We start from the raw sequence: 24183 nt of genomic DNA, 5'->3' as shown, positions 1-24183 counted from the left end.
CTTCCTGGGTCATGAGAATCCATCTCCTTTCATCTGGTCTTCTCCATGGTGTTAAATGCTAGTGTCTGTGTTGTTTTTCTCAGAGAGGCTCTCTATCCTGCTACCTATCAAGCCACCATCTTCAATGGAGAAATAAATAAATTTCATAAATACATTAAGTGCAGCATGTAAAATATGTTTACGTTTATGTAGGTTGCTTCTCTTTTGCTTTATGTACCTGAATTACATGATTAGCTCCCCAAATAGAAGCTCTTCTGTCTGAGAACCTTTTCCTACACATCGATTTGCACATGGTCTCACATAACTTACTTTCACGTGGTCTTGGGCTTCCCTTCTTTGTGGACTCTGCTATGCTTCTCATGAGCTCCTTGGCAGTCTTTCTTAGCAGTGTTTATCTAAGCAACAAGGGCAATTGGTTATTTTCTTATGCAAAACACCAATCTATTTTGGACCAGAATTTGATGAAGCCCTAATAGTGTCCAACATTGCCACAGCTCCTTAACTGTCATAAACGTGCAGTTCTGCCTCCTCTACATGCATGTCCTGAGTGGTAGGAGCTGCCCAGGGGCTGCCTGTGTGTCCTTTGCCCAGGCTTGGCTGCTGTGCTCTAGATGCTGCCCATCCCATCTTCTGTCATTGCTTTCTTATCTAATGGTGATGAAGACAGCTTAGAGTTTATCTCCAACTGCAAGCAACTCAGTGTGAAGCTTTGTCTGTGAAATATCCTTAGGATCCCGGGGATTTAGCTCAGTGGCATAAGCACCTGTCTGCCAAGTTGAGGTTGTGAGTTCATCTCTGGTACAAAAAAAAAAAAATTCCTAGAAGCACAATTGTTGACTTCAGGGGATGGTACCCACACTTGATTTGGCCCAGGCTGGCCAGTTTGCTCTCTCTAATGGGTGGAGCAGTGCACACATCTACAAACATGCATCCTTGAAGATCCGGACCATCTTCAAATGTATTTCCCCCAACATGATGAAGATGAATGTTCTGTCATGTCTTTATTTTCTATACACAAAATAATTTCCTCTCTATCTAATACACTTGTTTGAATTTTCATATTCTAGTCATCAGTAAGTTACCTCTTTGTAATTTACAATAATTCTTGTGGGTTGATTTCTGGGTGCTTTTTATCCTGTTTATGAACTTTTGCTAATAGTTGATTGAGCAAGTTCTCCTCACATCATTTTGAGTTCAATTTGTCTATTTTATCCCTTGTAGACCAAAGTTATCAGATATGAAACACTAATTGATTGTTTTGTGTAATGTATTCTGTTTTCAAAATTCTTAATGAAATTTTTCCCTGTTTCAAACTCTTTATTTTAGTAAAATAATATTATAAAATTTATTTTTGATGTAATATTGGAACATGATGTTTGTGAAATCATGATACTTTGTACCATAGATATGATTCAAAACATGTTATTTATGTTCTCAATATATTTTAGAAGAATGTTGACAAAACAGATACAGAAATGTGCGTGTTTGTTTGTGTTTGCTCATGTGAATACGCATGGAAAGTATTTAAATATTGTTAAAATATTAAAAAGTTTGACACTTATTTTAAAACCTGATCACAAAATTACCTGGCCGATTTATATTATGAGCAATGTCTAATAAACATTTATAGTTCTATTTCTTGCAATATCTCATGCAATGACTGCAAAATGAATTTTCACTCAGACATTTCATGAGGCTAACTCAGTCTTAATACAAGCAAAATACGAAGAATTAAAGTTGGAACCTATTAATTTTTGAGTATACAGAGAAACATCTTAAAAATGCACATTACCTTATGAAACTCAGCCCTGCACTGAACAAGCGACTGCTGAGAGTAAGGGCGGCTCTGGCCAGTAGCCAGCATCTCCTGTGCTCAGGTTTATATCTAGGGCAGCAAACAGCAAGCCAGCCCTGGTGCTCTCAGCATCACCATCATCAGGTCCCGGGGGGAGACTTTGGTTCATGAGGGAAGCCATCTGTCACCAGGGAGCTCAGGGACTGCAAAGGTTGACCACCCTGCACTGGAGCCTTTCTCTTAACCCCCTGGGAGCTGGTCTGGAGGGGCCTGGAGGCCCCCAGGAGGGTGCGGCAGGGTGGGCTGCCCCCTGTGCCTCTCAGGTCCTGGGGTCACACATCACTGCCTGCCTGGGAACCCTGTGTGGAAAGCAAAGCAAGCTCCCTTGTGGGAAACAAGCAGTGGAAGAAGCAGAGAAAAAATCTTTTCCACTAGCCAGAAACCCACTTATACTTACACATTAATGAAAATGTTTTTAAAATGAGAAAGTTTGTTGATATGATTGGCCACATTAAGGTAAGAGAGGGGAGAAGCCATTTGACCTTCCCATATGGGAAGGTGTCAGGTCCCCTCCCCATTCCTGCAAAACCTCAGGACTTTGCTTCCAAATGAAGGTCTAAGATGAGAGGATTGTTACTGTTGCCTCTACTCACAAATTTTCTAAATTTCTCCCAAGGGAAAAATATCCTGCAAAAGAAAGTTGTCATGAAAATAGACTAAGGAACATGACTACTACTATTTTGAAGATGCAGCTGTCTCTAAAAATCTTAGAGAATTGTCTGATAAATTCTTAGTGAGGCTAATAAATCCGCTTTATATGAAGCCACTCTAGAGAAGTCAATGTTACTGTTCAGTAGAAAAAGAAAAACTATTGGAAAATATATTTATAATAACAATGAAGTGCAGCAGTGGAAACCTGACAGAATGTGTTCATGGCCTTGACTAAGAAAATAAAACTTGTGTAAAGTTTTAAACGCTGTCTCTAAAGAGGACGTGTAAACAGACCATTTTGTGGCATCCACACTGCATTTCCCTCTCATTAATTTATCACTTCTGTTTAATTCCAAACACAGGCGCAAGAAACTTTATGTTTGACTTGGCAGTTTTACATGGAAGTCTGAAGAACAGTGAGATGGAAAACCAACATGTCCTCTCTAAGGGTAGAAAGCATTGTTACAGGCAGTTGAGTTAGTTAGAAATACTATAGGTGGTCAGACAGGGCTAGATCTTCACAGGAGCCACTGCAGAAACCAGACACCTTGCAAGTGTGGGGGACACAAACACCTCCTGCTGAGGGCCAGACCTTAAGATAAAAGATCAAGCAAATGCACCCTCATTCTAAGGATTGATATTCTAAGTAAGTATCCATCATCCTGAGGAAGCCAGGAGTCACCACCACAGTCTCCTATGGGAAGAGTCACAGTTTTGTATGCCTGCCTGCTTGCTACATGACTCTCTTCCCCATTTGTCCCCAATATAATATAATTACCTGAGCAATTAATCTTATTGGTTTACTGTAGTTCTGTCCCACCTTATGTCCATTTGGACCCATCTTACTTTGTAGTTTTGCTCTATAAAAGTCCCTAAAAAGACAGAAATTTTGGCAACCCACTAGGGACCCCTTCCATCTCTCAGATGGAAGCTCTTTTCTCTCAATAAATATATTCTGCTCTTAATCTGTGTTGTTCCTAAAATTAATTCTTTGATTTTAGAGAACACAAATTCTTATCAGACATATAGTAGGCTGAGAATGTTGTTCCCCTATATCAGTACAGTAGAGCAATGATACCAGAGACAGTGTTGTCATTTAACATTATGTAGACTATGGCCTCAGGAAGTGAAATCATTAAGAGACTAATTCACTGATGGAAACCTGAAGCATGAAAACATTAGTTGAAAGATCCATGCAAAATGTGTAGTATGCTCTGATGCTCTAAATGCTTAGAGATATGAAAAATGATATTGAATTCTTCGTTTACATTTCATAAAAATTGTTTAAAAATAAATGATAGATTTAAGGTTTAAAGTTTCAGATGGAAAACATTGTTGAGTCTGTATTCCTTTATTTATTTATTTTTTTGGTATCCAGAATCAAACTCAGGACCTTGCACTTGCCAGGCAGGTGATTATGCAGCAGAATTATATCCCCTGTCTGCACGTGTATTTCTTAACTATGCAGAAGACTATCTAGGTTAAGACACAAAGTCCAATCATTAAAATTGAAAATTCAACTCTGTTGGGCACAATCAGCACTATAAAATAGCCAACACAGAATACTGAGTGAATCTATAGTCAGGTAAATTTCCTTGAAGCATATAAATCTTTCATATCGAATCTCAACAAGTGATTTCTGTAAATCAATCTAATAAAAAAATTTACAAATTGTATAAACAAGAGAATTATCAAAGAAATAAAACTTAAATGTTTAATAGAACTATGAAAAAGATACACAGTAGCTCCCCAGTCATCAGAGAGTTGCATATGAGTACTTTACTAAATTATGATTTTATACTCAGTGAAAACGTCACATTTTGGTTAACACAGAATCGTGGAGGGTGCTGTTTTCTGTCTGGAAGGTGTATTAGAATAAAAAGTATGCAATTTGGAAATATGAGTACAATTTAATGTGTTTCTATGGCCCAGCATTTCCAGACAGGGGACATATTCTAGAGAAATTAATGACCACATATAAATGGATACCCATACATATGCACGGGTACTTGATGTGTATGTCTGACGCCCACCCATAGATGCACAAAGTGTTCACAGGGGTGCTGTTTGTCATAGGAAAAGGCACATCGTTAAAGAACCAGTGAAAAATCAGTGCACGGTGCCACATCCCTGACCCGGCTGAGTCTCTGAAACCCAGTGCAGACAATGAACACGAGCTGCAGGGTCAGCAACACCAGGCCCAGTGCCAGCAACTTAGGGACAGAGGGGTCAGATAAGAGGGCTGAGATAAGAAGGACCTCAGGAGGTGGAATTTGGAAACCACGCAGGTTGATGATATGGGTTTCCATTTTCTTTCCTTTTTCCCAAATATCTTGAGAAAGCAAGGAGTAGTAAAACTTTGCCATGCTGGAGCACGATGCTCCATTGAGAATTCCCATGGAATGGTAGGACGCGATAGGAGACAGTTTCTAAGGACTAAGGCTGTGAGGAGCAGACACACACAGGTTCTGTTTGCCATGGCAGTGTCACTGAGTGCGACATACTCTGTTCCTCTCCCATGAGCATGCTTGCTAACTGAGTGAATACTGTGAGGAGGAGGGTCCCTCACGGGGGTGTTGACCACACTCACCCTCTATGACACTCCAGAGCGTCTTTTAACTTGGAATCATGCAGCAGGAAAGAAACAGACCCGCCTGGCTGTGAATTCTGGTCCCGCCACTTCTGAGAGACTCAGGACACAACTCTCTTCAGTCTCAGTTTCTTCTGCTGTAAAGAGATCGATTACACAATCACGTAGCAAGTCAAAATATTGATTGTGGGGCTGGGGATTTAGCTCAGCAGCATAAACGACTGCTTTGCAAGCGCGTGGTCATGAGTTCGACCCCTGGTACCGGTAAAAAACAAAAACAAAACAACAACAAAAAACATTGATTGCAGCCTTGTAACTAGGGTAAAATTTTATAAGTAAGTTAACTAAATCATGGTAGAGTCATAGTATGGGTCAGTACACAGCCCAAAGCACTTGAGAGAAATAAATACTCTTATGGAAAGTTGTCCATGTCACATTGCACAATAACAAGCACTGTCTACAATAATATGCCACGGGTGGACATTTACTGATAGGTTTCATTTACTTTCACTATAGTTGCATTTTCTTTACTAATCCATGGAAAAGTACAGAAAGATCTTCATGGAGTTTTTAACAACTGTCTGTGACCCTGGAGAAGGGAGTGAAATCATTAGACTGATAATCTCGTTCCTTTTTTTAAAATTTTAAAGTAATGTTTTTGTAAAAAGGAGGAGGAAGAGAAATGATTAGGGTCACCTCTGCAGTGCAGGGAGCTCACGGGAACCGAGGTGTGTGAAGCTTGAGGACACGGCCAGTGTGTGTGGCACTCAGCCGTGGGTCACACACGGAGCAGATCCTTCACCGAAGGGTCCAGGACTCCTTTCTCCTCCAGTCATCTGTTCCTCACACCCTTCCTGGGCAGCTCTCAGCCCAGTCCAGTTTCCCCACTGCATTGCTGAGGTCACCAGGGAGGATATGACACCGCTTGGGGGAATGGGGAGTAGCTTCTGCTTTTGGGTCTGAGCCCCTGTCCTCCATGACCTGAGCAGGACACAGGAGACAGCGCTGATGTGGAGATGGCGCTTGCTTTGCTGTCCTGCTTCCTGGGCTGTCTGCAGGATGTTGCTCTGCATCTGGTGCAGGCTGATTCCCTCCAAGGCCTTTCTCCATGGCTCTGCTCCGGGGGAGTTTTTAGCTGGGCCTGGGGGATCCATGTTGGTACCCTAGAGAATCCGTGCAGATGGAGGTGGAGACCATGGTGCTGGCTGTTATTATGTTACTGAGTACATTTATGTTTTCTAGAAACAAGAATAATTTTCCTGTTACTTTCATTAAAAAATTTTAGTTCTTATTTTTTGTTATGATTCCCTTGTTACCCTTCAGTTTGAAAAAAATATTTTTATGTCCTATTATCTTGTTATCCCTATAAAATGTGTATTTGAGTCCAGATTATATTGCATTGTTACTTTAAGTATAAATAACAAGCCTTTCTGCAAAAATTGTGTACATCAAACCTCATTTTAAGGGATTTATATCCCTGGTACAATCTGAGAGACTCTGCTTTTTGCATTTATTTTATAAAATCATGTTATTAATTTATTTAAAGAAAATACTTACTTTGAATTTCTTCCTTTTTGTGTACTTTAAAAATCAGCTCCACATAAAGATAAGGATTATTTCGTTTACACTGTAAGACTGGAGAAGATTTCAAATAATCTGTGGGAAGCGAAATTTTGTGATGTGTTTGCTTCTAAAGCTGCTAAGATTAATTCTCTTTCAGGTAGTCTGAGAGGAGAAAGCTGAATTTAGTGGGTTTCTGAGGTTTCATTATTTAAGAATTATGTGAAGGTAGCAATTGTGAAAAGGTTAAATGTTATTAACTCCTAGTAGAAGAAATCTCAGCTTGCTTAGGCTGAAACACAGCAATTCATTATCTCTTCACAACAATGCTGTGGTGGTCAAGACTACTGTTATGTGATTCCTGTCATCTGTGTTATATTCTATTGTCCTTATAGTCCTATATGTCTACTGTGGCTCTGTATACCATGTTTCCTTTCAGAGCATGAGAGAAAGGACTAGGAGGGCCAGGAGGCAACCACGTATACATCTTTGTTCTCTAGACAGTCAGTGTGGGTGAAAATAGGCTTTCCCTCAAACCCCACAAAGCTTATACTGCAATGGCATTGACTCCCTTTGTAGCAGGGAGCAGGAGAAATCTCTTTCTTGACCCCAGGGTGCCTGTGACAGAGTCCATGGGTCCTAGAACCGCCCGTTTAGCACTGCACTTGTCTGCTGCTTGACTCCAGGAGGCCATGGAGATTAGTGTTTGGAGCTGGGACACATGCAGGGACGTTAAGGACGCTGGCCAAGCTGCAGGCAGTGGAGAAGTGGAGCTGAGCAGAAGTCCCGATCTCACAGAGGAGGAATACAGAGAGCGTTCTGCAGGGTTCACTATGGCTTCTTCAGGACTCAGTTCATTGTCCTGAGGTGTAAAATTGCTCAGAAATTCACTCTTCCTGCATTTTCCCCCTGTGTTTGTCATTTTGCTGCCACTCGGAGTAATCTCACTCTGAGATTACTACTTTAAATAGTTTGATGCTGGGCGATAGATCTGTTTCAAATGGGAAGACAATTCAGAGGTGGAGCAGCGTGGAGGAAGTATGGGGAAAGGGAATGAAGAAGGCAAGGAGGATGTGCTACTTCCATGCACCAACTCCAAAGAGGAATGGGACAGTATGGACTGCAAACAGGTACTAATCAGGAAAATTTGATACTGCACAGTGTGCAAGAATGGCTCCCTCACAATCAGTGTCACTGCAGATACCAGCTTGGGCCCTGGTGTGCAGCGTGAAAATAACTAGCCTGCAAGAACTGGCACATAATTGAGCACAGATCCTCCTGCTAAGAAACCCCAAAGCCCTCCCATATCATGCTGGGGAACACGGGGAAGAAGTCCTCTCACAAAATCCCTGCAGCCTGCTAAACCCCCAACCGTTCCTAATGATTGCATGTCCAGTCCTGCAAGGCTCAGAAGTCAGCCTAGTCCAGGCAGGACAGCTTTTTAAATCAGAGAGCAAGGACATACAGTGGAAGGAGTGGAGAAAGGGAAGTTGAGGGAACAGTGGGGTCAGTGGAACAGGCATCCCCCCTGCTGCACCCTCTCCCTCCCCACCCAGACCTGGACCAGGGCCCTCAGCTTGGCTCCTGGTTCCAATATGGCACCAGGACCAGGCAGATTTCTCCAAGCCACTCTGCCATGTCCTCCAGAGCTTCTGGTGGGCACAGATGAATTCCCTCTGTGACTGCTCAGTTTTCTGCCAAGCTGCATGTTAGTGGAGGTGCACTTTATTCTCAGAATTTAGTTTCTATTGTTACACCCCTCCTCCCATGCCTCTAGTGACTCCACACATACTTCACCCAGGCTTCATGGTCAGGGTGCAGGAAAACACTGTTGACAGCCCAGCTCCACCTCCACCAGATGTTGTTCCTGAATGTGATGACTGTTCACCTCCACCCCTGCCCCTCTCCCAGGAGACTATAAGATGAACAAGCCTGATTATTATTATTATAATCCCTATAATAATAATCCCTATGCAGATGGGGAGCCTGCCTGGGCCCCCAAGAATTATACTGAGAAAGTTGTTGCAATATATGATCATACAAAAGACAAGGCTCATGAGGTGTCATTTATGGAGGGTGCAATCACTGATGTTAGAAATAAGAACCACTATGGTTGCCATGAAGCGATCGGCAGTCCAGTACTGGTCACTTCCTGGGAACTGCGTTGAGTCAGGCACGCACTATGCTGATTAATTTTTTTAGTTTTTAGTTTTGAAGTAGATTCTTATAATTCAGTCATACTGTAGGACTATTATGTTTAACAGAGTTGTCTTCATGCTTTAAAATGTGCCCACATTTTCAGGCCACATTGTCTATTTGTATCTGAATGTCTACCTGTTAGCATAAATCTTTGTGACAGTTTGTATTTTGCACAACAGCAATTTATGCATCGGGCTGCATATAAATGATCATGCTTAAGTACTTAAACATTGTTAATTTTATGAGTAGCCTAAGTATTCTGGGGAAGTGGGGTACATTAAACCAGCTATGACTGAGACTGTACATTACACATTTCAGTGCAGCGTGGTTACGAAGGCTATGTCAGACTAATATTAAAATCAGAAAATGTAAATGTGGGTACTGGTCATACTTTTTATTTAGAGTCTCTCATTTTTAGAAATTGTTTAAAGCGTGCAAAATTTTATGTATTGAAATATACTTAGGAATTCCAAGATGCTTCCAATTTGTATACAACTCCTGGAGTACTCATAGGAGAGATGCTAAAGTCTTCATGTGAAGGAAAGGAACAGAATTATCTGTAATGCCATAATTTGTAACCAAGTTTTTAATGAGCAAATGTGAATTAGAAAGTTTTCCAGTCATCAATACAAAAATAAAAAAGAAACAATGAGTTAGACATTAGTCAGCCTTGTCAGGGTAGTCACAGAGCGAGTCCATGACTCAGAGGAAAAAGGAACAGGCATGGGAATGCAGTTCAGCATGAAGGTCCTGGGCTCATGACCTCCTCACTGTGACCTAGAACTCCTGTCCCACATGTGTGAAGCCCTGGCTTCAGTTCTCAGCATGCACATCGAGACACGCAAAAAGAGTTGATTTATTTAATATGTTTTCATGAACATCTTATGAACATCAGATGTTATTGATAATTCAGTATCATATTTGGTGTCACAAACATCTGTCACATGCTCTGAAACTGAGGAATACCAGGGTTCCATTGTTTTCTGAGTGAACCTTGTGGATGGAGAAATCATGCTGAGAAACACTTGGTTCCCATGTGTCTCATGGCTGCGATCACATCTTGGTTTCTCAGGCTGTAGATGAGAGGGTTTAACATGGGAATCATAATTCCATAGAACAAAGAAGCCACTTTTTCCTGCTCTTGGGACCTATTGGTCTCATGGAATACATATATGTAAGCCAGAGTCCCAATGAAGATGGTGACCGTCGTCAAGTGTGAGGTGCATGTGGAGAAGGCTTTTCTCCTTCCTGCGGCCGAAGACATCCTGAGGATGGCAGCCAGGATCCACATGTAGGAAAACATGACGACAGACACAATGAGTGTCAAGTTTAATCCTACAAAGACAGTCAGGACCATAATACTGAAGTCAATGCTGGAGCATGATAGAGCAAGAATCGGAGGTATATCACAGAAAAAGTGATTAATTACATTGGATTTGCAAAAGTCCAAGGAGAAAGTCAGACCTGCATTTACAGAAGCATTTAGGAAGCCCATGAAGTATGAACCAAGCAGCAGCTGAATGCAGACTCTATGGGACATGATTACTGGGTAGCGCAGAGGTTTGCAGATGGCCACATAGCGGTCCACAGCCATGGGTGCCAGGATGAAGCTGTCACTGGTAATGAAAATCCCGTAGGCCAATAACTGCACCAAGCATCCAGTGAAGGAGATGGACTGGTCCCTGCTCACGAAGTTCTGCAGCATCTTGGGAGTGATGGCAGAGGAGTAACAGAGGTCCACGAAAGCCAGGTGTTGGAGGAAAAAGTACATAGGCGTGTGAAGGGCGGGGTCAGCCTTGATGAGCAGGATCATCCCAGCTTTGCCCACCAGGGTGGCCACGTAGATGATGAGAAAGGCTGTGAAGAGGATGTGCCAGGACCTGTGCTGACCAGCAAGTCCCAGGAGGATGAATTCAGTCACTCCACTGCCATTATTTTGTTCCATGCTTAGCATAAAATAAATACAGAAATAAATTTCTTTTTAATTTTTTATTTTAAAGAGGATAAAGTTAAACAGAAAAGAAAATACCTAAATGGAAAAAAACATATCATAAGAAAACAATTTAAGAAACACAGATTTTAAAGCAAGACCACCAGAGATCTTCACTGTCTATCATATTGTCTATTGTTTTCTTCCAAATAGTTGTCCATATCTTCACACACAGTGAATACATACTGAACAAAATAGTACTAAATTGATCACAACAGGATGATGAAGGCATTTTAGGTCTTTAAGACCAGACAATAGAGAAGTCAACAATGGCTTCCATAATGTCTCTTGTTCTCTTTGAAATAGCTGTCCATATCTTTACATATGTTGAAATTAAACAAAAGAAAATAGACCAGTATCACTCTGGACAGAAAGAATAGCATTGCTAGATTTTATATCATAATACTACAGAATTAGCCCTGGGGATCTTAGTGTCTCTTTTTCTTCAGAGTATCTGTTCATTACATAGTGCATTATATAATCTATTCTTGTAAACTCTTTAGAAGTTCTACACATGCATGAATCTCTACATGCGTACCTATGCTTTCTGTATTATAAAGAAAAACAGATCAAAACAAGACAACAAAACAAATTTCTAGAAAAACATGAAATGAAAAAGACAGATAAAACCACAATACTAGGTGATCTACAGTGGTTACTATGCTGTCTCTTGTTGTTTTCAATAGACTTGTCTACATCATCAGGCATAATATAATTACCATACCGCTACAGAACAATATTAATAAAAACACAACATTTCAGACATTGTAGGACTTCAAAAGCAGTTAATAATCAAACCAGAATGGGTATCCTATTGTATCTGGTCATCTTCAGAGTAGTTGTCTCTACTCTTAGACTTGTTACTATCATGTGTACCAAATGCAAATAAAATCAGTCAGAACAAAATTGTGATCTAACAAACCAGATTCAAACAAGATCAGTCATAGTAAGACAGTGTAACTAATACAAGGCTTCAGTGTAAGTTAATAGGAAATTAAGGATAGTTACCATAGTACATCCTGCTGTTTTGAGGATAGCTGTCTGTGCCCTCAAATCTAATGTGAGTAGACAGATTGGAACAGAATGAACTCAAACTAAACAGAGTGATAAGACTAATGTGGCTTGTAAATCCTCATACACTATTAACAATGTCCTCTGCCTTTCTTTTGTAGACAATTACTTCCCTTTCCCTTTCTTAGGGTACTTTGTACATTTTGGGTCCCATCAATTACCCCAGTTTTTACATTAGGGGGGACAACCTAGTATCTACCCAAGTGGTGCTGAACCTTTTCACCTCTGGCTTGATCTTGAGCTGTGTTCCTTTACCTACTAAAGCCTGAAGGTTTTCCCTCATATCTGAGTAGTTCTCCACTGCACAAAAGTGTCATGAGTTTCCAACCTATATACTGCTGGATGAATTGTCCCTATTTCTCTCTGGTTCCCTGTCACATAAAACATTGTTTTCTCTTCTTTGACTTTTGGTTCTTTAATCCTCTTTCAGGTTGATTATATTTTCTATTCAGAGCATCTAAATGGACCCTATTTCCTGATCTTCTGTTCCTGTGCTTCTTTTAGTTAGTGTGTCAAGGCCATCTGTATTAGAGATTATAGCCAACCTTGTCTGCCTCGTCTCTGCTATGCTATTTTTCTGTTGTTGTCTACTTTTCTCCTTCATTCCACTGTCTGTCCCATTCATCGAGGCCTCTCTGTCACTGTTGCTGGAATCCTGGCATTTTTTTTCTCTCTCTCTAGAATGTCCCTTAGTATTCTTTGTAGGGTTGGATTGGTGATCATGAACTCCCACAGTTCCTCTTTGTCATGGAAACATCTTGTTTTTCCATTAATTTCTAGAGACTGTTTTTCAGGGTACACCAGTCTGGGTTGCAGGTTATTTTCTTTCAGGGCTTGGAATACTTTGCTCCAAGCTCTTCTTGATCTTGATCGTTTGTGTGGAGAAGTCTGTCATGATTTTGATGGGTTTTCCTTTATAGGTGATCTGTTTCTTTTCTCTGACCACTTTTAATATTCTGTTCTGGTAATGAATTTCTGGGATCTTGATTATTATATGTCTGTGTATAGATCCCTTTTGGTTGTAGCTGGCTGGAATTCTGTTTGCCTCATTTATCTGGATATCATTTTCTTTTCCTATGCTTGGGAAGTTTTCCTTAATTATTCCTGTGAATAGTGTTTGTAATTCATTTGTGTTTACTTCTGCTTCTTCACTCATGATTTTTATTCTTAAGATATAGATCCTTTTGTCATCTTCTAGCCTTTATTGTTACTTCCTGGTTCCTTGTTATTTTTAAGAGATCTTTTCTTTCACGATCACACATTGCAAATCGATCTTCAAGTTTTGAAAGTCTAACTTTAGTTTCTTTCAAGGAATTTTGCCAGCTTTCAGTGGAGTTTTTAATTTCCTGATAATCTCTTTGGATCTGTTTCATGTATTCTAGATTTTGTTTATATTATTTATCAAAGGTTTCTCTCCTTTTTCTAGGTTCCTCTATTCATCTGTCTGTGTGTTCTTGAGAGGTGCTTAGCATTCCTTTTATTAATCTTTTTATATCTTGCCTCACTTGAAAGAGAATTTGAGTTTTAAGTTCATCTGTGAGGTCATGGAAGTATTTCTTTATTTATGCTGATGCTGTGGCTGATATTGCATGATTGTTGCCCTTGATCTTTTCTGTATTTACCTCTCCTGGACTGATTTTCCCTGGGTCAGTGGGTGGAGGCTTTTTCTTATTCCTTTCTCTTGTCATGTTTCTGGTTTCTTTCAGACAGGTGTAAGGTGAAGGTCTCAGGCCCTTTCCATATTAGTTACCATTTCTCTGAAGCTTGCTGGCTAGAGGATTGCTGCCCTCTCCAGTTTACTGTTCATCTGTGAGGTGCATGCAGGGACGATATGGGCTGGCCTCTCTCCTCTAAGCCAGTCAACCAGGGAGTGCCTTCAACACGTCAGTCTGTGCCATGCAGAAGTCACAGGTTTGGGACAGTTTCATGCCTTGCTATTGGGTCCCAACCAGGGGCATGACCCAGGCCGAGCAGATCCCACCAGTCCTCTTTGTGCCTGGGGTAGGCTTACCGATGCCAGTATATGAAGCTCCAGGTTCAGGCCTGTCCTGCCCAACTCAAACTTGTTGTCCAGCCAGGGATCCCCTTCATGGGACCCAATTCCTAGCACTCACCACAGATTAATGCAGCTTTCCACATTGGTTCCACTCTCTGTTTGAGGCAGCATCCTCTCACCAAGGACCATGGGCTCACCAACCCCTGATTTCAGTGACTACAACATCTGTGCTACTGTGAGTCGTCCAACTCCAAGGCATGCCTGGCACAGAGTGGGACTGACTCCATCGAGCCTTTCCTCCATGTTTTCCTTCCTTTCTTTTTCTTTTTCGTCAGTTTCTTCCTGGGTCGTGAGAATCCCTCTCCTTGCTTCTGATCTTCTCCATGGTGTTAAATTCTAGTGTCTGTGTTGTTTTTCTCAGAGAGGCTTCTACCCTGCTACCTATCAAGCTACCCTCTTCAATGGAGAAATAAATAAATGTCATAAATACATTAAGTGCAGCATGTTAAATACATTTACATTTATGTAGGTTGCTTCTCTTTTGCTTTACGTAACTAAATTGCATGACTAGCTCCCCAAATAGAAGCTCTTCTGTCTGAGAACCTTTTCCTACACACCGATTTGCACGTGGTCTAGCGCTAACTTACCTTCACGTGGTCTTGGGCCTCCCTTCTGTGCAGACTCTGCTGCGCCTCTCATGCTCCTTGGCAGTCTTCATTAGCAGCATTTATCTAAGCAGTGAGGGCAATTGGTCCTTTTCTTATGAAACCAATGTTTTTCAGACCAGAATTCGATGAAGGCGTAACTGTCCAGCATTGCCACAGTTACTTAATCGTCATGAATGTGCAGTTCTGCCTCCTCTACATACATGTCCTGAGTGTAGGAGCTGCCCAGGGGCTGCCTGTCTGTCCTTTGCCCAGGCTTGGCTGCTGTGCTCTAGATGCTGCCCATCCCATCTTCTGTCATTGCTTTCTTATATAATGGTGATGAAGATGGCTTAGAATTTGTCTCCACTGCAAGCAACTCAGTGTGAAGCTTTGTCTGTAAAATGGATGCTGGGGATTTAGCTCAGTGCCATAAGCACCTGCCTGCCAAGTCGAGGTCATGAGTTCGATCCCTTGTACAGAAAAAAAAGTCCTACAACCAGAAATGTTGACTTCAGGGGATGCTACCCACACTTGATTTGACCCAGGCTGGCCAGTTTGCTCTCTCTAATGGGTGGAGCAGTGCACACAGCTACAAACATGCATCCTTGAAGATCTGGACCATCTTCAAATGTATTTCCCCCAAGAACATGAAGATGAATGTTCAGTCATGTCTTTATTTTCTATACACAAAATAATTTCCTCTCTATCTAATACACTTGTTTGAATTTTCATATTCTAGTCATCAGTAAGTTACCTCTTTGTAATTTGCAATAATTCTAGTGAGTTGATTTTTGGGTGCTTTTTATCCTGTTTTTGAATTTTTGCTAGTAGTTGATTGACCAAGTTCTCCTCACATCATTTTGAGTTCAATTTGTCTGGTTTTTCCTTTGTAGGCCAAGGTTATCAAATCTGAAAGAATAATTGATTGTTTTGTGTTATGTACTTTGTTTTCAAAATTCTTAATGAAATCTGTCCTTGTTTCAAAGTCTTTATTTTAGTAAAATAGATTATAAAACTTATTTTTGATGTAATATTGGCACATGATGTTTGTGAAATCATGATACTTTGTACTATAGATATGATTCAAAACATGTTATTTATGTTCTCAATATATTTTAAAAGAATGTTGACAAAACAGATACAGAAATGTGCATGTTTGTTTATGTTTGCTCATGTGAATACTCATATAAAGTATTTAAAACTTTTTAAAATATTAAAAAGTTTGATACTTATTTTAAAACCTGATCACAAAATTACCTGGCCGATTTATATTATGAGCAATGTCTAATAAACATTTATAGTTCTATTTCTTGCAATATTACAATATTTCATGCCAATAACTGCAAAACGAATTTTACCCAGACATTTCTCGAGGCGAATTCATTCTTAATACAAGCAAAATATGAAAATTGAAAGTTAGAACCTATTAATTTTTGAATATACAGAGAAACATCTTAAAAATGCACATTACCTTATGAAACCCAGCCCTGCACTGAACAAGCAACTGTTGAGAGTAAGGGCGGCTCTGGCCAATAGCCAGCATCTCCTGTGCTCAGGTTTGTACCTAGGGGACCAAACAGCAAGCCAGCCCTGGTGCTCTCAGCATCACCATCATCAGGTCCTGGGGGGAGACTTTGGTTCATGAGGGAAGCCATTTGTCACCAGGGAGCTCAGGGACTGCAGAGGTTGATCACCCTGCACTGGAGCCTTTCTCTTAACCCCCTGGGAGCTGGTCTGGAGGGGCCTGGAGGCCCCCAGGAGGGTGCGGCAGGGCGGGCTGCCCCTGTGCCTCTCAGGTCCTGGGGTCACACACCACTGCCTGCCTGGGAACCCTGTGTGGAAAGCAAAGCAAGCTCCCTTGTGGGAAACAAGCAGTGGAAGAAGCAGAGAAAAAATCTTTTCCACTAGCCAGAAACCCACTTATACTTACACATTAATGAAAATGTTTTTAAAATGAGAAAGTTTGTTGATATGATTGGCCACATTAAGGTAAGAGAGGGGAGAAGCCATTTGACCTTCCCATATGGGAAGGTGTCAGGTCCCCTCCCCATTCTTGCAAAACCTCAGGACTTTGCTTCCAAATGAAGGTCTAAGATGAGAGGATTGTTACCCTTGCCTCTACTCACAAATTTTCTAAATTCCTCACAAGGGAAAAATGCCCTGGAAAAGAAAGTTATCATGAAAATAGACCAAGGAACACGAATACTACTATTTTGAAGATGCAGCTGTCTCTAAAAAGCTTAGAGAATTGCCTGATAAATTCTTAGTGAGGCTTATAATTCCACTTGATATGAAGCCACTCTAGAGAAGTCAATATATTACTGTTCAGTAGAAAAAGAAAAACTATTGGAAAATATATCTATAGTAACAATAAGTGCAGCAGTGGAAACCTGAAAGAATGTGTTCATGGCCTTTAATAAGAAAATAAAACTTGTGTAAAGTTTTCAACGTTGTCTCTAAAGAGGAAGTGGAAACAGATCATTTTGTGGCATCCACACTGCATTTCCCTCTCATTAATTTATCACTTCTGTTTAATTCCAAACACAGATGCAAGAAAACTTTATGTTTGACTTGGCAATTTTATGTGGCAGTTTGGAGAACAGTGAGATGGAAAACCAACATGTCCTCTCTAAGGGTAGAAAGTAATGTTCCAGGCAGCTGAGTTAGTTAGAAATACTATAGGCAGTCAGACAGGGCTAGGTCCTCAAAGGAGCCAGTGCAGAAACCCAGTATCTGGCAAATGTGGGGGACACAGACACCTCCTGAGGATTGATACACATTCTAAGTATTGATATTCTACATAGGCATCCATCACCCTGAGGAAGCCAGGAGTCACCACCACAGTCTCCTATGGGAAGAGTCACAGTTTTGTATGCCTGCCTGCTTGCTACATGACTCTCTTCCCCATTTGTCCCCAATGTAATATAATCTTACCTGAACAATTAATCTTATTGGTTTACTGTAGTTCTGTCCCACGTTAGGCCCATTTTGGACCCATCTTACCTTGTAGTTTTGCTCTATAAAAGTCCCTTAAAAGACAGAAATTTTGGCAACCCACGCAGGACCCCTTTCATCTCTCAGATGGAAGCTCTTTTCTCTCAATAAATATGTTCTGCTCTTAATCTCTGTTGTTCCTAAAATTAATGCTTTGATTTTAGAGAACACAAATTCTTACCAGGCATATAGTGGCCTGAGAATGTTGTTCTCCTATATCAGTATAGTAGAGCGATGATAACAGAGACAGTGTTATCATTTAACATGGTGTAGCCTAAGGCCTCAGAAGTGAAATCATTAAGAGACTAATTCACTGATGGAAACCTGAAGCATAAAAACATTAGTGGAAAGATCCATGTAAAATGTGCAGTATGCTCTGATGCTCTAAATACTTAGAGATATGAAAAATGATATTGAATTCTTCATTTACATTTCATAGAAATTGTTTAAAAGGAAATGATAGATTTAACGTTTAAAGCTTCAGAAATAAAACATTGCTGAGTGTGTATTCCTTAATTTATTTATTTTTTTGGTATCCGGAATCAAACTCAGGACCTTGTACTTGCCAGGCAGGTGATTATGCAGTAGAACTATATGCCCTGTCTGCATGTGTATTTCTTAAGTGTGCAGAAGACTATCTATGTAAGACCCAAAAGTCCAATCATTAAAATTGAAAATTCAACTCTGCACTATAATTCAAATCAGCACTATAGAATAGCCAACACAGAATACTGAGTGGATCTATAGTCAGGTAAATTTGTTTGCAGCATATAAAAAAACTTTCATATCGAATCTCAACAAGTGATTTCTGTAAATCAGTCTAATGAAGAAATTTACAAAAGGTATAAACAGGAGAATTATAGAAGAAACAAAAGCTAAATGTTCAGTAGAACTATGAAAACGATACACAGTAGCTCACTAGTCATCAGACAGCTGTGTATGAGTACTTCACTGAAATCTTTTATACTCAGTGAAAACGTGTCACGTTTTGCAGAACAGAGAACTATACAGGGTGCTCTTTTCTGTCTGGAAGGTGTATTAGTATAAAAAGGTTGAATACAAGTTGGAAATATGAGTACAATTTTATGTGTTTCTATGGCCCAGCATTTCCAGACAGGGGACATATTCTAGAGAAATTAATGACCACATATAAATGGATGCCCATACATATGCACGTGTACTTGATGTGTATGTCTGACGCCCACCCATAGATGCACAAAGTGTTCACAGGGGTGCTGTTTGTCATAGGAAAAGGCACATCATTAAAGAACTAATGAAAAATCAGTGTGCGGTGCCACATCCCTGACCCGGCTGAGCCTCTGAAACCCAGTGTAGACAATGAACACTAGCTGCAGTGTCAGCAACACCAGGCCCAGTGCCAGCAACTTAGGGACAGAGGGGTCAGATAAGAGGGCTGAGATAAGAAGGACCTCAGGAGGTGGAATTTGGAAACCATGTAGGTTGATAATATGAGTTTCCGTTTTCTTTCCTTTTTCCCAAATACCTTGAGAAAGCAAGGAGTAAAACTTTGCCATGCTGGAGCACGATGCTCCATTGAGAATTCCCATGGAATGGTAGGACGCGACAGGAGACAGTTTCTAAGGACTAAGGCTAAGAGGAGCAGACACACACAGGTTCTGTTGGTCATGGCAGTGTCACTGAGTATGCTATTCTCTGTTCCTCTCCCATGAGCATGCTTGCTAACTGAGCAAATACTGTGAAGAGAAGGGTCCCTTATGGGGGTGTTTACCACACTCACCCTCTATGAGCCTCCAGAGCTTCTTTTAAGTCGCAATTCTGCCTCCAGAGCTTCCAGAGCTTCTTTTAACTTGGAATCATGCAGCAGGAAAGAAACAGACATGTCTGGCTGTGAATTCTGGTCCCTCAACTTCTGAGAGACTAAGGACACAACTCTCTTCAGACTCAGTTTCTTGTGCTGTAAAGAGATGTATTACACAATCACACAGAAAGTCAAGAGATTGATTGCAGCCTTGTGTCTAGGGTAAAATTTTATAAGTAAGGTTAACTAAATCATGGTAGAGTCGTAGTATGTGTCAGTACATAGCCCAAAACATTTGAGAGAAATGCTGTTATGGGTAGGTGCTCATGTCATACTGCACATTAATGAAAGCACGGTCCACAATAATATGCCATGGGTGGATGTCTACTGATAGATTTCATTTACTTTCACAATGCTTTGCATTTTCTTTACTAATCCATGGAAAAATTTCAGTAAAAATCCTCACTGAGTTTTTAATGACTGTTTGTCCTTGGAGAAGACAGTGAAATATCAGCCTGATGATCCCATTCATTTTATTGTTATTATTATTTTAAAATACAATTGTTTTAAAAAGGAGGAGGAAGAGAAATGATTAGGGTCACCTCTGCAGTGCCGGGGGCTCACAGGAACCGAGGTGTGTTATGCTTGTGCGCAGGTCCAGCATAGGTTGGACTCAGCTGTAGGTCACACACAGAGCAGACCCTCCACAGAGGGGGGTCCAGGGCTTCTTCCTCCTGCAGTCATCTGCTCCTCACATCCTTCCTGGGCAGCTCTCAGCCCAGTCCAGTTTCCTCACTGCGTTCCTGAGGGAGGAAGTGATGACTCTTGGGCCATGTGGGGGGCAGCTTCTGTTTTTGATTCTGAGCCCCTGTCCTCCATGACCTGAGCAGGACACAAGGAGACAGCGCTGAAGTGGAGGTGGCACTTGCTTTGCTGTCCTGCTCCCAGGGCTGTCTGCAGGTTGTTGTTCTGTAGCTAGTGCAGGCTGACTCCCTCCACGGTTTTTCTCTGTGGATCTGACCCAGGGGAGTTTCTGGCTATGCTTTGGGGATCTATGCTGGCACCCTAGAGAATCCGTGCAGATGGAGTTTGGGACCGTGATACTAGCTGTTATTATCTTGCTTAATACATTTACATTTTCTAGAGAGTACAATAATTTTCTTTATTTTAAAGGGAATGGAACTCAACAAAACAAAATTGAGCAAACCCAATGAAAACAAGGCAGTGAAAGTACAGAACTGTGAAGCATGATACTAGGCAACCAGTAATTGTTACAATAGTGTATCGTGTTATCTTCACAATAGTTGTGCATTCCCTCAGATACAGTAAAAGTCAAACCAAATCTAAAAAGAATAAAACCAGTCAAAACAGAATACTGAATAAAGCAAAGCATTTAACTGGAACAAAACAAAATAGTGAGAACAATGTTGGATTTCAAAAACAGGCTAGAAGGAATCCCCCATATTTGCTATATTGCATACGGTCATCCTCCCAAGAAATGCTTAGACTACTGGCCCCAGGCCTGCAAAATCAACCAAACAACACCAGCATTTAGTTGCTTTCTGTACCTCAGTTGTTATCAAGTCAGCCTGTGCTCCCAACCAGCCAGTTACTGGGTGGGTGGGGGGATGCCCGTGGTGGTGGTGCTGGGTGATTTTCAGTCCATGCCAGTGGGCTCATGGGAGGTGCTAGCTGACTCTTCTCTTCCTGGGCCTTGCATGACTTGTCCAACTTATCAGAAAGGCTGGCTAGTTGACTTGAGACTAATGATTTTCATGTTAGTGTCATTAGAGACTTTTGAATCTTTAATTTTTGTTATGGTTCCCTTGTTATTTACCATTCACTTTGTAAAATTTTTGGTTTCAAATCATATTAGGTATCTTTTTATACATATAAAATGTGTATTTGAGTCCATATATATAGTCTTGTTACCTTAATTGTAAATAAAATGGCTCTCTGCAAAAATTGTGTATATCAAATCTCATTTTAAGGGCTTTAGATCTGTAGTATGATCTTAGAAATTCTTCTTTTTGAATATATTTTATAAAATCATGTTATTAACTTAGTGAAAATACTTTAGATTTATTTCTTTTTGGCATGTTTTAAAAGTAAGCTCTACATAAAAAGAAAGTTATATTTTAAGACACTAGAATATTACAAATAATCTGTGGGATGGGAAATTTTGCAATGTGTTTGCTTATAAAGCTGCTGAGCTCAAACTACTCATTCAGTTAATCTGAGAGGAGAAAGCTGAATTTAGTGAGTCTCCAAGTTTTATTTTTTTCATTAATTCAGAATTATTTGAAGGTAGCTATTGTGAAAGGGTGGACTAGATAAACTCCTGGTAGAAGAAATCTCAGCTTCTTTTGGCTGAAACACAGGAATTCATTATCTCTTCATAACAATTCTGTGGTGGTCAAGACTAGTTTTATGTGATTCCTATAATCTGTGTCATATTCTATTGGCCTCACAGCCCAGTATGTATACTGTGGCTCCGGATATCACGTTTCCTTTCAAAGCATGAGAGAAAGCACTAGGCAGGCCCGGAAGCAATCACATATACATCTTTGTTCAGGAAAATAACAGTGGTCTCTAAATATACATACTCAGTGGGATGGAGAAAGGCTTTCCCTCAAACCCACAAAACTCATAATGAAATGGCATTCACTAGACCCATGTCTAGGGAGCAGGACAACGCGCTGTCTCACACCGTGTTGGTGCCTGTGACAGTCTGTCGGTCCTAGAATGGCCCATTTTACATGGTACTGCTCTGCTGCTTAACTCCAGGATGTCTGAGGCCATAGAGATTAGATTTTGCCACCAGCACACATGTGGGAATGTTGAGGACACTGGCCAGGCTCTAGGCGGTGGACAAGTGGAGCTGAGCAGGAGTCCTCATCTTATGGAGGAGTAATCCAGAGGGACTTCTACAGAGTTCACTGTGACTTCTGCAGGATTGCGTTCAGCATCCTGAGGTATAAAATGGCTCAGAAATTCACTCTTCCTGAATTTTCTGTCTGTTTTTCATTTTTCTCACTGCTTTGGAGTTGCTACTTTGAAAAAACCGAATGCTAGAAGACAGGTTTTTCTTCTGCCTGGCCCTCTGCTTCCCACAGCACACTGCGCTGCTGGTCTCAGCAACAGATGATGCCACGAGCCCATCCCCTTCCACAGAGCTGGGCTGAGGGTATGTGAGGATTTGGGGGACATTCTTAATCCAGTCCACAACAGTAGAGACCCTGAGATTGCAGCTGTAGATAGTGGGGTCTGTTGTCTTACCCTTGCCACAAGGACTCAGCACCTCCACTGTTCTCCGCTGGGTCAGGGTACAAGGAGGAGCTGCCAGCGTGAATCCCAGAGAAAGCTCTCTCCAGAATCTACCATGCTGCCCTCTCCGCAGCCTCCTCCGCAGTGAGAAACAAGTTTATGTAGTTCCTAAGGTGTTCAGTCTATAGGTAATACATCATTGCAGCCAAAATACAGGCAGAAAGTGGCACTTGGGTCGCGTTGCCACTCTAACAAGCATCCATAAGGATAGAGGCAGATTATGGTCTGAGTGATAGAGAGGGGAAGAGGACTCGTGGGGTCTGTGCTAGGAAAAACACAGATTTTTGTGGTCTTACATTTACAGGTGACTCACAGGAGAGTGTGTAAAACAAGAGATCCATCTGGATACTGTCCATCTTCTTACACAACACTGAAACTCCCGGGATTAGGATTTGTGTAGGAATGCGGGTGGTAGTGATGCATCTTGTGAGGTCTCAGATGGCACTGAGCTTGTGATTAGACCACAAGGAAGGGTGGTCCTTGTCATGGAAGGGCAGTGACCTCAGCTGTCACGTGCTGGCCCGGGGCTCTTGTGGTGGGTACAGTGATGCTGATGGATGCTCACCGGGTAGATCGCTCAGTGAAGTGTGGAAAGCACTGTGGTCCATCCCAGCTGCTGAGGGCTCCGTATAGGAAGAGCAAACTGACTCAGAGTTAGAACTGTTCAGCAAAGAGGAGTCAGAGTTAAGGATCTGGGAAATTCTCAGCCTCCCTTCACTGCAAAACTGGAGGAAGCATATTTGGGGAAGAATACTAGGAGGTGACCCTGTGACTTCGTGATAAGGACAGGAGGGTGGATTTGAACCAGAGACTGAATCACTTTCTCATCGAAAGCCAGGGATGCAGGGGGGACCATAGCAGCAGCGGTCCCACCAGTGGGAACATACGGAAGGAGGACTGCTGGACTCAGGCCCCGATGCCTGAACTGTGGATCAGCTCAGGTACAAACGTGTGACTCCTCATGATGCAGGGGGAAGGGCTGTGATGTGTGTGTGCTTTACACAGTGTACAAAGCAATGGGCTTTCAAATTTTACTTCAATATAATGCATTATACCACTGTAGATAAAAAACAATTATCAAGAATTATTAACAAGTGAAGAAAAACAAGTTGCAGGTTAAAAGAACGAGTGGGAGAGCACAAAACAGATTTTACTTTTGAAGACACAATGAAAAATGATTTTTCCTTATTGTGTGTCTGTATACGTTAATAATGGAGATACCTATAGGTTCTGTTCGTTTTTAATGACAGGTCTTTTAAGAGTCTTGTCAAACATAGGAAAGCAGTATCAGACTTATTTTCAGATAGTTTCCCTTGAAGGAATAATGAGAAGTCCCTTAGTCAGCCCTGTCAACGTAGTCACAGAGCAAGCCCATGACTCAGAGGAAAAAGGAAGAGGGCTGGGGACACAGTTCAGCGTGAAAGTCCTGGGCTCAGGACCTTGCTGTGACCTAGAACTCCAGTCCTGCATTTGTGAAGCCCTGGCTTCAGTTGTCAGTGTGCACATCGAGACACGTAAAATGT

The 24183-nt window shown here is 41.3% G+C and overlaps 1 protein-coding gene and 1 pseudogene across 1 annotated transcript; one reads left to right on the top strand and one right to left on the bottom strand.

The window, feature by feature from the left end:
* Window positions 1-7696: 7696 nt before the first annotated feature.
* LOC100715664 (abl interactor 1-like) lies at window positions 7697-8824 on the top strand (annotated as a pseudogene).
* A 1040-nt stretch (window positions 8825-9864) lies between these two features.
* LOC100715951 (putative olfactory receptor 5AK3) lies at window positions 9865-10800 on the bottom strand. The gene has a single exon (XM_003464327.1). It carries the CDS (start codon window positions 10798-10800, stop codon window positions 9865-9867), a length of 936 nt encoding a protein of 311 aa, XP_003464375.1.
* Window positions 10801-24183: the final 13383 nt, after the last annotated feature.

The sequence above is a fragment of the Cavia porcellus genome, unplaced genomic scaffold (genome assembly GCF_034190915.1).
Source record: "Cavia porcellus strain 051 isolate PalLab524CR breed Dunkin Hartley unplaced genomic scaffold, mCavPor4.1 scaffold_17, whole genome shotgun sequence".
In the NCBI taxonomy this organism is placed as follows: Eukaryota; Metazoa; Chordata; class Mammalia; order Rodentia; family Caviidae; genus Cavia; species Cavia porcellus.
The sequence above is the reverse complement of the archived record's forward strand: the minus strand, read 5'-3'. Positions and strand labels throughout refer to the sequence as shown.

Coding starts and splice junctions, on each gene's coding strand:
- LOC100715951 (XM_003464327.1), bottom strand. CDS start 10,800: ATGGAACAAAATAATGGCAGTGGAGTGACTGAATTCATCCTCCTGGGA.